At 46.1% G+C, this 15,727-nt stretch overlaps 1 protein-coding gene across 1 annotated transcript in view; it reads left to right on the top strand.

Moving 5' to 3' along the window:
• The window catches only part of LOC149344173 (cytochrome P450 3A9-like), a 119,150-nt gene that overhangs the window by 73,305 nt on the left and 30,118 nt on the right, over positions 1-15,727 (top strand). The window contains exons 5-6 of the mRNA XM_089546194.1: positions 9,482-9,607; positions 14,938-15,187. Coding sequence (XP_089402320.1) covers positions 9,482-9,607; positions 14,938-15,187 — 376 coding nt within the window. The remainder of the gene's footprint in view (positions 1-9,481; positions 9,608-14,937; positions 15,188-15,727) is intronic.

The following is a 15,727-nucleotide window of genomic DNA, read 5'->3' as shown; positions in this document are numbered from 1 at the left end:
CGTTTCTCAATTTCGCATCTTATTTTAAACTAGCAACCAAGTACGTTTACCTTATTGTGCTACATCTCTTCGATGGCTGCTAGCAACGCTTCTAATACAGTTTTTTGGAAATATCCCCTTCATCCGCCAACATGGGCAGTAATTGGAGACTCCCAGACGAAACACCTGTTTAACCACTTCGACCCCTCGAATCGGTGCTCCCCGGCATTCATCACTCAGCCCGGTGCGAAGATCAACGACATTCGAAACCTGCTGGACTTTGTGCCTCCATCGGTGAGCGGATTTATACTACATTTGGGGGCTAATAACCTGATCAGCGACGACATCCGGACTGCGATTGAGCGGTACGCCGAGGCCTTTAACATCATCCGCACGGAACGGCCTCAAGTGCAAGTCATCTACGCAACATTAGTTCTGCCACGCGCCCCAAACCGCCGACGACGCTCCAGCAACTGGCGGTCAGTGGACCGACTCAATCGCCGGGCTGAGAGCTTCAATCGCCAACTGGTTGAACTTTGTCATCGAGAACACAATGTGTTTTTTCTTAACCACTCTCTGGAGGTCTTTCCCCCAATCAGTGTACTCGCTGCAGATGGAGTGCATCCTAGTTTCCGTGGGGTTTCGGTGTTGGCGTGGCAGATATACAACCTGCTCCTCGACTACCATCGGCATCGCCTGACAGAGTGGCAGGACCATCTAATGACAACAGATGAGTATACACACCCCACCATGGAGCATCGAGCAGCTCCTAGCTACTCGGAGGTCCTCACCAGCCGCCCGAAAAAGGACAGACAAGGTGAAAACTCCCCAACCACACCTCAGATGCATCGACAGGTGGAGGAGCACCGAACACCTGGGTGTCGGGCCAAGATGCCACTACAGCACCCAAGGCTTTCGCGCGATGGAGACAGTACGACATCATCCGTGACCCACCGCCGAGCCCTACTTCCAACACCAACGCGGCCACCTTTTCCCAATGTGGAAAGCAACACGATACCCGCTACCTCCTCCAGGGAAGCGACACGAAAGAGAACCACCGAGAGACCCGAATTAACAAGAGTCCTACGCTCCGGACCCCACCAGCAGCAACCTCCATCCAAGGCTAACCACCAAGATACACCAACCTCCCGAAGCACAGCACAGAAACCCACCGAAAACAGCTCGAAGACTCCAGCAAGTCCCGGCGCAGCCTCAGGCCATCCAGACCAGGCACAGCGACAAACGCCTTCCACTGTGGAAGGCCACATGGGTGCCGACACCAGCTCGAGACCGGAGATCCGAAGCACCCCTCTGTCTCGCTACGATCTCCGAAAGCGATGTGGTTCAGCACAACGCGTTCGTCAACACTGACAATCAGGCCGCGTGAGTACGCCGACTCTCTCTTTCTCACCCTACCGACAGCCCCCCTCAAATAATTCCAAATTTTTAAAGTTGAGAAAAATCGTGGATAAACGAATAAGGCACGAACTCCATATCCATAGCCTAAAGATCTATATGCAATCCAAAATCGCACCAAAAGGTTTACAAATTTCACTAACACCATCAATGGGTAACCTGTGTGATGAGGAAAAGGATAATTGGAATCGTGTACTAGAATCTGCCTCTTTGGATTTGCTTGGAGTTACGATTGGCCATTTTGAGAGGGTCTTGGGGGCTCTGAAAAAAGAAGAGAGTCGTGCTCGTCAACACATTCCCCTAACCGCGCCTGAGGCCGCCGAACTTACGCTCTTTGAGGAAAAGAGAACCCGCGAGGTACGCGAGATAAAACGCAAAAAATTCATTAGGGACGGGATTCCACACCTCGCGTGGACAAACCCAGCTGAACGCGAAGAATCCGAAACGGAGGTAGCTACTAATAATCACCCCATTGTTACGGCAAGCCCCAACAACAAATTCAACGCAACGACACAAACGACATTAATACCGACAACACAAGCAGAACGCTCTGGAACGGGAGCAGCCACTAATGATAAACCCGTTGCTACAAGCTCTGGGTCCGGTTTCCAGGATAGCATTATTAATCTATCATCCAGCGCCCTAACAATTGACGAGAAATCAGTTCTTTCTCGAGGTCTTACGTTCTGCCCCACCACAAGTAAATACAATGAATTCTCAGTTTTAAAAGATTTGGACAATTTTGCACGAATGTTGCGACTGAAAGAATACTTTTGTGACAGGCCCCAACTTAGTGCAGACAGCAGAGAATTCTGCGTTACAAACCAACACTGGACTCCTACCATGGGAAGAGACAAACACTTGGATATGTATATTAATGCGGTCCAGAACGACATAATTCACGCTTACAAAAGCCACACTCCAGGGAGACCGAACCTGTCCAAAAAAGAACGGGATGCATTGAAGGCTCTCAGCAGACGGACAGATATAACCATAAAGCCAGCAGATAAAGGAGGCGGTATAGTAGTAATGGATAGTGAAGCATACATTGAGGAAGGCTTGAGACAACTCTCTAACACTTGCTTCTACCAGCTTCTTGAAAAAGACCCAACTCCACAATACCAACAATATATAGCAGAGACTCTGGATCAGCTTGCGCAAAAAGGGGACATAACCCTAAGGTTATCTAAAGCCCTCCTCGCACCACACCCGTCGCCAGGTCGATTTTACTTACTACCGAAAATCCACAAAAAGGATAATCCTGGCCGCCCTATAGTATCTGGCATTGGCACGATTACAGAACCAATTTCCAGTTACATTGACACACTAATCAGGCATATTCCAACAACACACCCATCCTACATACGAGACACAAACCATTTCCTTCGCGAAATAGAGGGCCTTAAACTTCCGGAAGGTGCCTTTCTGGTAACATTAGATGTAATCTCACTCTACACTAATATTCCTCATTCCGATGGCATCAGATCTCTGACCGAAGCGTACAGACAAGATAGAAAAGAGGAGTCTCCTGCCACACGTGTTCTAGAAATACTTGCGAAAATCGTACTCGAATACAACAACTTTGAATTCAACAATCAACACTACTTACAAATTAATGGCACAGCCATGGGTACAAGGATGGCCCCCGCCTACGCCAACATCTTCATGCATAGTATTGAATCTAAATTCTTGCAAGATTCTCTCATCAAGCCCATCCTATACAAACGCTATTTGGATGACATTTTTCTAATTTGGACTGACACAGAGCGAGAACTCCTACATTTTATTGAACAATTCAACCTTGTCCACCCCAACATATCATTCACTCACGCGTACTCCCACACCTCAATTAACTTCCTAGATGTCGAGATTTCGGTAACGGAAGGCTCACTTAACACCAGCGTATATAGAAAACCGACGGACCGTCAACAATACTTACACTTTCAAAGTTGTCACCCTCGCCACTCCAAAACAAGTATTCCATACTCTCAGGCACACCGATTTAAAAGAATCTGTTCACAAGATCAAGACTTCGAGAGAAATTCCAATCGCATGCGAGAGGTCCTCACCAAGCAAAGATATCCCCCCGCCATTGTCGACGATGCAATTGAAAGGGCATCTAAACTCAACCGAGATGAAATACTAGATGGACGTCGACGCAGCGAAGAAACAGATCACCGGGCAAACTTGGTACTCACCTACACAGGTAATCCCCCCAACGTAAACAAAATCCTTAAAAAACATTTCAACATTCTCGAACAAAGCGAGCGCCTCGCAAAAATTTTCACTACTCCCCCTCACGTAGTCTACAGACGACCGAAAAACATTCAAAACATTCTCGTACACTCAAAAACACATAACCACCTTGGGTTGGGTTGCCGACCCTGCGCCAAAAGTAGATGCCACGTCTGCAAACATATGCAAACAACCAGCTGTGCGATAAGCACAGCCTCAGGCTTTAAATGGAAAATCAATGGCGACTTTAATTGTGACTCCTCCAACGTTATCTACCTCCTAGAATGTGGTGTGTGCAGTATGCAGTACATTGGGCAGACGGTTAACCCTCTACGATTTCGCTTTAATAACCACCGCGCTCATGCCCTATCTCTACCTAACCTCCCCTTGTCAAAACACATTAATGACAAAAAACACCCATTTGAAGCACTTAAATTAACAGTCTTACAGGGTGGGTTCAACAACACCCGGGAGCGGGAGCAACGCGAGTCGTACTTTATTTATAAGTTTGGAACAATTGCCCAAGGCATTAATGAGAACCTGGGCGCTTTGTCTTCAATACGCCCCCTCAAATCCAGTACTGACCTTGGATTTCCGGCCTGACAGGCCTCGCAAGCTTTCTCCCATACGCTTACACCGATGGCCTCATCGCCCACAGCGTTCTTACCTTCCCCCGTTCGACCATCTTGACGAGAGCGGCGCCGTCAAAGAACTTAAGCACCCCCGCCATTCATAGTGGCCCCACGCGACGATTCTTCCCCAAAGTCGCCTCCGTTTCCGGCCTTTTCTTTTCCTTTTTTTGTTGCCTGTGTGGGTGTGTGCAGGTACACTCCACGTGTGTCTCGTTAAATCCCACTCTGCCCGCCTTGACTCATCCTGCCAAAGAAGTTGCACATGGCGGAAGTCTTTCTTTTTTTTTTTTTTTTTTTCCCCGCCCTTTTGCTCCATTGTATCTTGTTTACTCGTTTAAGTGGACAACATTTGAGTGCACCTCAAATCTATGCTGTGCGTCGGCCACTGTTTGTCTCTATACACTTTGCTAGCTGTCCGCTGTGTTAGGACTCAGTTCTCTGTCCATATTCCCCTCCCGCTCTTCCTTTTTTTTTTTTTTTTCCTCCCCTTTTTTCTTTTCTCCCCGCGACCGCATACGTGGGTGGCGGGCGACGACATTTACCCTCCCCACCCCCTGCCACGTTTGTGTATTTTTTGTTAATTTTTTCTTTTTGTCCTCTTCCCTGAGCCGTTCTTCCCTCTGCAGTGTCGGCTTGTTTTGGCTCAGGTGTCGAACACGTGTACAGATGGAGACCCTTTAAGAAGAGAAGCAAGAACCATGTAACCTCAGTCTTGAAAAAGGACAGGCTCTGTCCGAAACGTCGACTCCCAATAAACGAAGCGTTTCTCAATTTCGCATCTTATATATATATATATATATATATATATATATATATATATATATATATATATATATATATATATGTATATATATATATTTGTGTGTGTGTGTGTGTGTGTGTGTGTGGTGTGTGTGTGTGTGTGTGTGTTCGACACTGTAATTAAGAGCTGCAACTTGCGCTATTATTACTGTTTACCTGTGCCTGTTTTGTTAAACTGCCTAGTTTTCTTCCCCGCCCTTCTATAATTTTGACACTGGGATTGCAGTATAAATAAATAAAGAAATGAAAGTATTTCCCACCCTTCTTGTACCACCGCAATATAAATAAATGCGAAAAGCGCGTCGCGTTCCACTCTGCTGCGCGCTTTTATTTTCATTGGCCTTTTACCTTGATTATAAGAAAAAGACGCTAGAGTCACCTTGGGTTGTATCATGGACGACTCTAGCGTCTTCTTCTCGCCAGCCAGGCACAAGCGCGATGGAAATAAATGCGAACAGTGGAGCGCGTAAGCGCCGCGCTGTTCTCATTTCTTGGTACCGCCTCTGTACTGCGAGAAGGTCATTTGGGAGTGCAGTAGCATCAGAGGAGGTGCTTATTTGGCGGTAGAGCAAGAAATATCCAGCAATAAGGCGAACGTTTCAAGTGACGTTCATCGGCAAGTCATTTATATAGGTTAGAAAAAGAAGAGGTCCCAGTACTGTACCCTGAGGGACGCCAGCAAGCACTGGAATAAGCGCCGATAAATCGGGGTTGACTGAAACGAATTGTTGCTGATCAGGGAGGAAAGAAAGGACCCAGTTGAATACATAAGGATCTGTCTTCGTGCACAAGGGTTGAGTAAAATGCGGATATTACAGGCTTGATCAAAGAGTTTTTGTAAATTGACAGGAAGGGCACGGAGGGAAATATTGAGGTCGAAGCTGGAGCGTAAATGATGAATAAATGAATGAATGAATGAGTGAATGAATGAAAAACTTTATTGTTACAAGGGTTCTCCCAGTGTAGGTGGAGCCCTCAGTCCAGGGCCCCAGTGGTCTTTGCAGTCTTGCGAGCACTGTCGATCAGCTTGAGCTGCTCTTCAGGCTTCGAGCAAACAGGGCAAACTGTGTGTGATAAAAATGAACTATCTGAAAGCCACGCGTGGCTTTCGGAGTCTAAAATTCTGGCAACGTCCGAATGAACTTTATGCTCCTTGATTTTAAACCATGGCCTTGTTATGGAAATGAGCGGTAGTTATTTGGGCAGTAACGGCAACATTTTTCAAGATTGTAACGGTATTCCCAGCTCCGCATCCAAGGGGCACTGATCCGGTCGCCAGGCCGTCCGCAAATATGAGCGATAGCAAGCTATTACTCTCATATTTTGGTCAGTTTGAGCATCTTTGTGCTTATGTCATCGTTTTCTATCGAGGTTGAATCTTTTAGGAATTGAAATGTATTTTTAGTGTCATTAGGGTAGTAACTGTAGAATTCATTCGTGGCAGAATCAACGCGACAGGGCAAGGAAGGTTATGAAGAGGTTCTTCAGTATTTACAACAGAAAATTAGGCATTTATGAGGTTTATTTATGATGAATAACCGAAACAGCAACAATGAAATTAAAGCAGAAAAAGGTTGCGAAAAAGGTGAAAAATTCAAAATATGCTCGTAGATAAGCTGCCCGCAAAATCTGGCTGTTGAACTGATTAGGCTCACAAATATTGAGTAGGTGCCCATGGAGCAAAACATGGCGTGAATTCACTGCGTGATTGAGAAGAGAATTAATATTGAAAGGTCGTCACATTTTGCCCAGTGCACACTCTCATTTTGCCCCAGGGGCTGAGACAAAACGCAACTGTTTTAATATAGAAAATTCATAATTTTCCCGGTGTGTATTTTTTAATTTATAGCGCGCGATGCCGGGACGGTAGCAAATACCGCTATTTTGTGTTTCTTCCTGTTATCATGTCCGGTAATTCAGGACAAAATCATTTTTGAGAGCGGGAAACCGTTTATGAAGACAATTTTTTTAAAAATAATGTACGATTTCAGTATAGCAATTAATATAACCGCAGATCACCCGGCGGAAGTCTTGTTTTTTTTGTTCATGTTTTTTCTGTCTTCACAAGCGTTTCCCATTGGTTTCCTATGAAAGTCTTAACTGTTGGAGGCTATAGATGGAAACACTTTAAAGGAAAGACTTTGCTACATATCAGAATAATGGACCATTATCTTCAGTATTTGCACAACTGTGTCTTACAATTTTCCGATTTTCAAAATTTTCGCGTTAGAAAGCTGGACATGTACATAATAAAAAGGAGGTGACTGTTCGGAAAGCTGTGGGGCGTTCTGCTCCAGTCTTCGGTGTGTTTGGCGCACAAAACAGTCTCGTTTATTCTAGATTTAAAATTTTGTTTTTTTAACATGCGTTTACCTACTGATATGTCTAAACAAACGTGAACTACTCTTCAAAAAATTAAATATTTCAAGGAGATCCTCTGCAGCACACAATTCCATTTTGTTGCGTAAGCATGCCGTCTTTTTTCACAATTATGCAATAGATGGTACTCAGCTTACCATTTGGGTAACCTGCGCCTCCTCCGTAGGTGCACACGAGACAAACGGTACGCACATTTAAGTTTTCTGGCAGCGCACAAACCCCCACAAAAGAAAACAATGGAAAACAGTGCGATCCTCCATCCAACTCACAATTTCGAGATTTAATTGCTGAAATCTTTCGCCGTGAAGTTACCTTTCCGATCTACAAGACCAAGGGGGAACACCGCTTTAATTTGCTGTACTGTATTCACCTATGGTGTAGAAACGTGGAGGCTAACAAAGAGGGTTCCGTTTAAGTCAAAGACAGCGCAGGGAGCTATGGAAAGAAATATCATAGGTGTAGCGTTAAGAGACCGGACACGGGCGGAGTGGGTGAGAGAAGAGACGCGCGTTAATGATATCCTACTTGAAATCAGGAGGAAGAAGTGGGCTTGGACAGGGCATGTAATGCGAAGGCAAGATGAAGGTAAGGATTCCAAGAGAAGGCAAGCGTAGCAGGGAGCGGCAAAACGTTTTGTGGGCAGACGAGATTAAGAAGTTTGCGGGGGTTCGGAGGCCGTACCTGGCGAAGGACAGGGTGAGGACATGGGAGAGGCCTTCGCCCTGCAGTGCGCGTAGTCAGGCTGATCATGAAAATGGTGATGATGACGACTGTAGACAGTATAAGCAGCGTCCTGTTTACGTGCCCATGTGCGCCTTCGGTTTAAATAAATCCCTACCCATCCACTTCGGTGTCCCTCATAACTAGAGTCTGTACTTTTCAATTTTTCTTTTTGAACACTGGGCTTACTTTTTATGGTTTTTATTTCAGGCCGCTGCCTTCGGTTTTTTCTATGACTTAGTGTCGCTGTTTGAGTTGTGAAGAGTTATTTATAGTCTTTCTCGGTATTTTTGTCATCGTGAACCATTTATTTACCAGTAATTAACATGCAAACGGTAGTGCTTGCAGCTGTGTTTGTAGAAAAAAATTCCTAACCTCATTAAAAGAGTAACTCAGCTTAACTGAGATAGCCGCCAAACAAAACCGGAAGTGGATGTTCGCTTCTAAGAACTAGGTTGACATGTTATAGTTGGGATGCCACGCTGCGTTGAGCGCGAGTGCGGGACATCACGAAGTGCGTGTGTTGATGAGAGCTGTGGATCTGCCGCTCATTCGTCGCGGTAGCCAAAACATACTTTCCGTGATGTCCATTCCCCGTTTCGTGCCAATGACCTGCATGCATTTGATTAATCTAATTAAGCGTCTTACTGCTGATAGCAGGCGATGATAGTGAGTAAACAGTTGTCAGCTAGAAGACTGTGAGTGGATGATGCTTCCCGTTCTGCAGGGGCGTGGAAGCTAGCGGAACAATAGCTTAAATGGTACAACTCAGCTGCTTATCCCACGATACCATCATCGCATCATGCCTCCGGCTCCCCTACGTAGGTAATTTTCAACTTTAATTGAGTGTAACTCCTATTCAGCAGCCAGCTAGCTGTGCCTTGCAAGCCAAAAATGCTGACTTTTTTCCGCGAAAAAGATCTTCGAAAACTGAATCAGGCATAATTTTATCGTTTTTTTAAACCCAGAAGTTAAACTCCTACTCATAGCCCATGCGTTGCCTAGGGATGCTAAACCCCAAGTCCCGGCTATTAACGATTGCTTAATTAAGTAGTTCTTGTATTAGAGCTGTATTACGATTAGAAAGAAAGGCAGCCTCCGCGTATGTATTTAGGCTAAAACATTGATTCCTTCTGGCTTTGTTTCGGGAGTATTTCTCCCTTTTCCGGAGCCCCTCACTACGGCGTCTCTCATAGCCTGAGTCTCTTTGAGACGTTAAACCGTAATAAACCATAAACCATTTTTCTTGCTCCATGATCTGGAAAGATAGAATTGTCGCTCTAAGCACAGGTAAAGAATGCGCCCTTTTGTTTCTGCAGGAACTTTTCAGTGTCCTCCCAGCTCCAGTAAAACCTGATTCAATGGCTTTTATGGCAACGGCGGAGCGTTGGAGAGACCTGAGGCAGACAATCAGCCCGGCGTTTACTACCAGCAAGCTGAATAAGGTATTCCTAAGAAGTTCTTGGTAAAGGGCCAGTTGTCAGTTTTCTCTGCTGCGACATGTGTTCAGCCAAGCAACGATTCGGTGTCTTCTTACGTCTGCTGTAACCTTTCATGAGATGTCTGACATGTTTACTGTGCAAAGATACCCTCCTTGGTGCTAAAGTATGAATTGTTTGCCACTGTGGTTCTAAAGGCGTCACATTTTTGTAAACATGCCAGGTACTTGACTTGAAGAACTAATAAACTCATGCTTTGACAATAGCCACGACTTCATTTGAATTTGCAAACTGATTTCCCTAGGTGCTGAACGACAAAAGATTCAGGCTCTCTCCCGACGTCTGAAAAAATTACGGAGTGCACTTAAGACTGCTTACGTGCTTTCAATGCGAAAGCACTGTCTCATCGGGAGCTCTGTTGCGAGGTTCATTAAAGATTCCTTCCTTTCTAATGACACACCACTCACTAGCATACGGTCGTAATGAAGCGCATACACTAGGTTCGCGTTTATCCGCCAAGAAGTAACGCGGTTTTGTGGCCTATAAGTGGCGTGCTCGAATCATAATCTGAAGATCCTTGGTTGAAGTCGCCACACCTTCGGTGGATTTTTTTTTCTTCTTTGCTCTAGTCGTCTCTAACCTGTGGTCTACTGCATGCTGACGTCATGAGAGAATATGGCGACGTCACTAGCAATTTCGTGCCGTGGATGCCGACGGACGCCGGCTTTTATGCTAATCCGACATATAATGCTTGCGCACAAAAATGACGATGGGGCCGGGGAACGCAAGCAGCACACCCAGAGGCCCATTTCAATCGGAAAAGTGCGCGTCGCGTTCCATTATTAGGAACCCTCGAGAGCGAGCAGCGACCGAGAGAGCGACTTCACTGATTCGATAACCGGTAGTAACCAGGAAGGAAAAGAAGGTGATAGTATTCTGAAAACTAGTATCACTCGTCAGACCGTGCTTATCATTGTCCTGTTTGCATTACGGAGTTTAAGTAGGTGCTAGTATTACTCCCCTAGCTACAGATGTCTAAATGGAATAATAAATTAAAAGATTACAACTTTGTTGCCTGCTTCATAATTTTTCCGTTTTATGACACCATCCGAAGCTCATTTCTTGCGCTTAATAAACACTTTTTCTGAAGAAGAAAAGTGTCTGAAATATCCAATCTTGGCTTGTTTTAGCCGGCATATCAAGGTCTCATATTATGGTAGCCCGTACGTACCAGAAATAAAAACTACCCTCCGACCATAGGCTGAAGGGGAGCAGGGGAGGAACAACTTTATTGCAACAAAAGCTCGTAAAGGATGGGCTCCTGCTTGTCCAAGAGTCGAAGGGCCTGGGCTTCACGGGGAGCTCTGCTTACTGGCTGTGTTGGTCAGCTGTTTGAGCAACTTCCTGAGAGGCCTCCCATGAGGATGTAGATAGGTTGGGCATGGGGGGCACTGCCTGCGGTAGGCGCATTCCCACAGGTAGTGTCTGAGGGTGTCCTTGGTTGCTTCACATGTTGAGCAGAGTGGGAGATTGAAGGGGGAGGGGGGGGGTTGCGATGAAGGAAGTGCAGTTGCCGCCAGACCGCGCTGCATTTTGAATCTAGTGAACGGTGAGGTGGTGGCCGTGTGAAGCGGCTCTTTTTGTATTGAGTGATGATTTGGTAGTATATGAGCAGAACCCGCGATGTTTCTTGCGACGGTTTGGGTGTCCGACCTCCGGAGGCCCTGTTCTCGAGTCACCGTATGAAAGCGCTGATTACCAGGGGTCGAGGTATTCCCAGGAAGCCATGTGAGGGTTATTTTTTGATTAAGGGATGCGAGAATACGTCGGGCGGTTGGTGGGATAATGCTTTTCTGGTAGTGATGGTACGCAGATTAGTTGGCGCATATTTCTGTAATGTTGCGATCTTGTGTACTGTGTGTGAACGTCATGGCGTGGGCCTTGCCCTCAGCTTCCGTAGGGCTGTTGGCGCGGAGGGCTGCGGCCCTGATGGTGCCATCCTCGTAGGCGGCGACAGCGGTATAAAATCCTGGTAGGGTGTGTTGAGGCGCGTCCACGTGGAGGGTGTCGACTCTTCCTCTGTAATGTTTGGTGTAATATTCAGCTCGGACCTGGCGTCTGCCCCTGTAGAGCTCCGGGTTCATATTTTAACGAAAAAGTTTGCTGCGCAGTTGGCCCTGCATGTCACGTGGGATGATTTCCCATTTGGGGGCAGGTGATCAGGCGCTTGGGGGAAGGTTTCGATGCTATAGGAGCTGTTGGCCAGTTTCTGTGCGGGTTAGTCGAAGTATGTGATTGCTCGTTGGGCTTCGAGTAGTTACACACTTTTAAAAATACACTTGTCAAAATACACTTTTAAAAATACACTTGTAAAAATAGAAGTGTACCAGACGGCATTCCTAGCTAATTTTTGCCACGATATGCAGAGTGGGTATCATTTAGTTTACAAAAATTTTCAGAAGCTTCTTGCGGACCTGCTTTGCAAAGCCTCAAAATTGTCACAGCGCTATTGTGTCCCCAGTTCCTAAATCCGGCTATCAGGCATAAGTAAATATTGTCCAGTTTCCACCAATGCATACTGTAGCAAAGCATATGCAGCCTTTCATTTAAGCGAATCACTTCTGTTCGTCTCGTCACGGATTCCAAAGTTGTTTAGCGATTTGTACTTAGGTCCAAGACGCGGATTATGGTTTTTATTTACCTTTCTACGCTCGAGAGCGAATTCACGGCATCTGCATAAAAGCTGAGAATGCCTTTAGCACGGCTCTACATTGAAAATTGCTGTTTAAGCTTAGGCAAGCAGGTGCTTGAGATATTGTGAACTTGATTGCAGAGTATCTGAGTGCTCGTGTACGACCCGTGCGTTTTGCGTAATGCTTCTATTATTCAGTATAAGTTTTTCCACTGTTTTTCGTGGGTTATAGCCGGACACAACTTAAGAACGAAGCTGCTTTTCCCCGTTAAAGAAACCCCCTCCAGCCAATGGCGTCGGCCGGTTCTCATGACCCTGCTAGGGTGACAATGCAGGGAGCGATGCCACAATGGAGAGAGGGGTCTATCCTCTACTTTGGAAAGAGAGGACTACCTCCTTTTGTCTACACTAGCAGGCTCACGAGAATCGGCCGACGCCATTGGCTGGAGGGGGGGGGGGGGTTCTTTGACGGGGAAAAGCCGCTTCGTTCTTAAGTTGTATCCGACTACAGTGTTAGGGGCTTTGCTGTTTTGAGTTTTTACAAATAGAGGCGTATGTGAAAGAATCCTTAAAAAATTTTGCTAACCTACACAAACTTGCTAGTCGCACAAGCAAATAACCTACCAAACTCTAAAAACTAAACTCATGGAACGCTCCATCCACGCTATTGAAAAACACATTGCCGCATCATCAGAGCAAACTGGACGCACAAAACGCTCACGTGTCATCAATAAAACACCTGTGCGAAACCATTTCCTGGAAATAATATTGTTTGTTCGAGGACAGTGCGTGTTTCTGTGTGAATGACTTGGTTTGTGTGGTACTTTATGTTCACTTCATTCCACTTCTTTCGTTCCTGGCTGCACTGAAAAAACTGTTCATTATGCCCTGGAAATCATTTGTCTTTCAGATTAGCTTGGGCACGCAAATACATTTGCATGGTCGCCAGTGCTGCCATAAGTAACTCGGGGTGGTCGGTATTCGCAACTGCCTCGTGCAGTGTTTCCCACGCCTGTCTTCATATTATGTATAGCGAAAAACACAAAACCAAAAATTAAAACGAGTTCCGGTGTTCTCTAAAAAACTGTAAAAAAAAACCTTTCACCGACGACAGTTTAATTTATTCTCCAGAAGCAGATACAAGTCATCACATGATATTCAAATGACAGCGTACAGGAATACTAACACTGGTGTATAGAGAGGGGAAGGAAAATAATTGCAAATTTAATCTTTATTTGTTCTACAAGAAATTCTGGGCTTTTCTTTGGCTATAAAGTTAGTGAAAACATTTGTAAATTCACGTTTTTTTATTTCTTAAGTACTTAAGAGCCATTCTTCGTCGTGACCTGTGCTGGTGCATCAAGGGAATAAGGTCTCCTCTAAGACTGTTAAGGGAAAATGCCCCCAGCAGTTTCGAGCGTCCTCCGAGGTGGGGCCCCGGAGGATCCAGAAAAATCGTCCCAGACCGAGCACGTCCGTAGATGTAACAAAAATGGTTTTACTTAATACGGGAGAGCAATCACTAATGGGTATGGAGCTGTGCGACCGAGGGTCGAGGAGTGGCTCCGGTGTGAGATTGCGCTGCCCGTCGCCAGAAAGGCGCCGGGGCCAAGTACCTCCGCGGGGCTGTTCTCCCTGCGGCCGGAAGTCGGGCGCGGAGCACCAGAACCAGTGGCGCTAACGACGCACCAGAGAGGAGACGGCCGCCCAGGTCTGGACACCCGGGCACGTCCAGAAAGGCACCCTTTCTCAGCAGGGGGTCCTAGCCACGGGACGGCAGGCGCGATCCGACAGCAAGGCCGGCAGGAACTCCGGGCAGGTAGAACCTGCCTGTGCCCGGCACGGCGTCCGCTCTCCGAGGCAGCGAGAGGCAGGCAGGAGACAGGAGACCGCAGGCTCCTGGTGGCGCGGAACTGGGCGAGGATGGCTTCCCCAGGCCTGGTCACCCGTGTTCAAGCAGCCGTTCAGCCGTGACCTCGCCTGGTCCGTTGCCCAAGCTCGTCTCTTCGCTTCGCTTGCGTCACGCGCCGCGTCTCTCTTCTTTTTCCTCTCCTTCCGTCTCTTTCCTAAGAGAGCGTCAGGCCGCCGCTAGTGATGAAGAGCGCTGGTGGCGCATCACAAAGACCGATCGCTAACTACGCTATCTGCGAAGACAATTGAAGCATGCGCCAGGAAAGATGAAGCCAATGGCCTGCATGACATTTAATAACCATATTTTTGGAGTAAACTTCAGCTGTGTATTTGAGAGATACACTTCAAAAAATTAACAAAATCGCAGTGTGTGTTGTTTCTCTTCTATGTAGGAGAACCCATTTTGCACCTGACACGCTAAAAGCGTGTCTTCTGTGATTATTAGAACCACAGTTTCAACAATCGAATTGTTCCACTGGTAACGCTTTTTTGATGCTGTCTTATCAATGCCTGATTTTTTTTCCGTAATACAGTGGCCCTCAACTCAAGATTAGTGCTCATAAATAAATAAAAATTGTATTTTTCTCCACATGAAACACAGATGATGTAGAAGAGATAGTAAAGCCGTGGATGTAATCCACTGAACCTTTCACTACTCTGTCCTTTAAATTTGTTACTCATGACGATAGATACCTGACGTGTCAGCTGCAACCTACTCTTTGTCATTTCGCAGATATTTCCCGTGTTTGAGACTGGTAGCGAAACACTGGCAGATATTGTTGCGAAAGACTCCGAAGAGGGAAGATCGACAGACGTCATGTTTCTTCTTCGGAGGTACACCCTGGACGTCACGCTTAAGGCTGGTTTCGGCATTGACCTGGCCGTCCAGAAGGCGGCACATGGCAGTATCTACGACAGGCTTACAGCAGCGAGCCCTCGACTGCTGCAGTCTCTCTGTCTACAGGGAATCACTCTGATATCCAGTGAGTGCCAGAATACTGTCTTTTGTGTCACTTGTATACTATCAGCTTTATTCGGGGCTTTCCTGCTGTGAAAGCCATGTCATGCCTGTAGAAGTGTGCGCAAAAGGCATCAAAGTCTAAGGAAGATTTGCAGCAGGTGTCGGTTCAACATTCTTCGGCTCATTAATTAAGCAGTCAAGAGTGAGGATGCAAGAAGCTTGCTATGATAGGGGTTTGACTTAACAGCTTTTACTCTTTGGAAATTCGGCTGACTTTTTTCGTCATTGATTTCGAAACACATTTATCGTTTTTTATTTCACTAATATATGCTATGCATGAATTACTGAATTTTGTTTCTCTGGTGATATAGTGCGGTGCTCCTGTGTTGTAAAAAGTGACGTAGAATCTCTGTTTACCTTTTGTCAGCCCTATCCTTCAATTTAACAGTACTTACGTCAAACATTCTAGTAGTTAGAGCAATGCCTGTAGAAAGAAATGCCGTAGCCTTTTAAAAAGCATGAACGGAAGATGACTGATAGAACCAAAAGACAAAAACACGTA

The sequence above is a fragment of the Amblyomma mixtum genome, chromosome 5 (genome assembly GCF_055824585.1).
Source record: "Amblyomma mixtum isolate Tamu chromosome 5, ASM5582458v1, whole genome shotgun sequence".
Lineage (NCBI taxonomy): Eukaryota > Metazoa > Arthropoda > Arachnida > Ixodida > Ixodidae > Amblyomma > Amblyomma mixtum.
The sequence above is the reverse complement of the archived record's forward strand: the minus strand, read 5'-3'. Positions and strand labels throughout refer to the sequence as shown.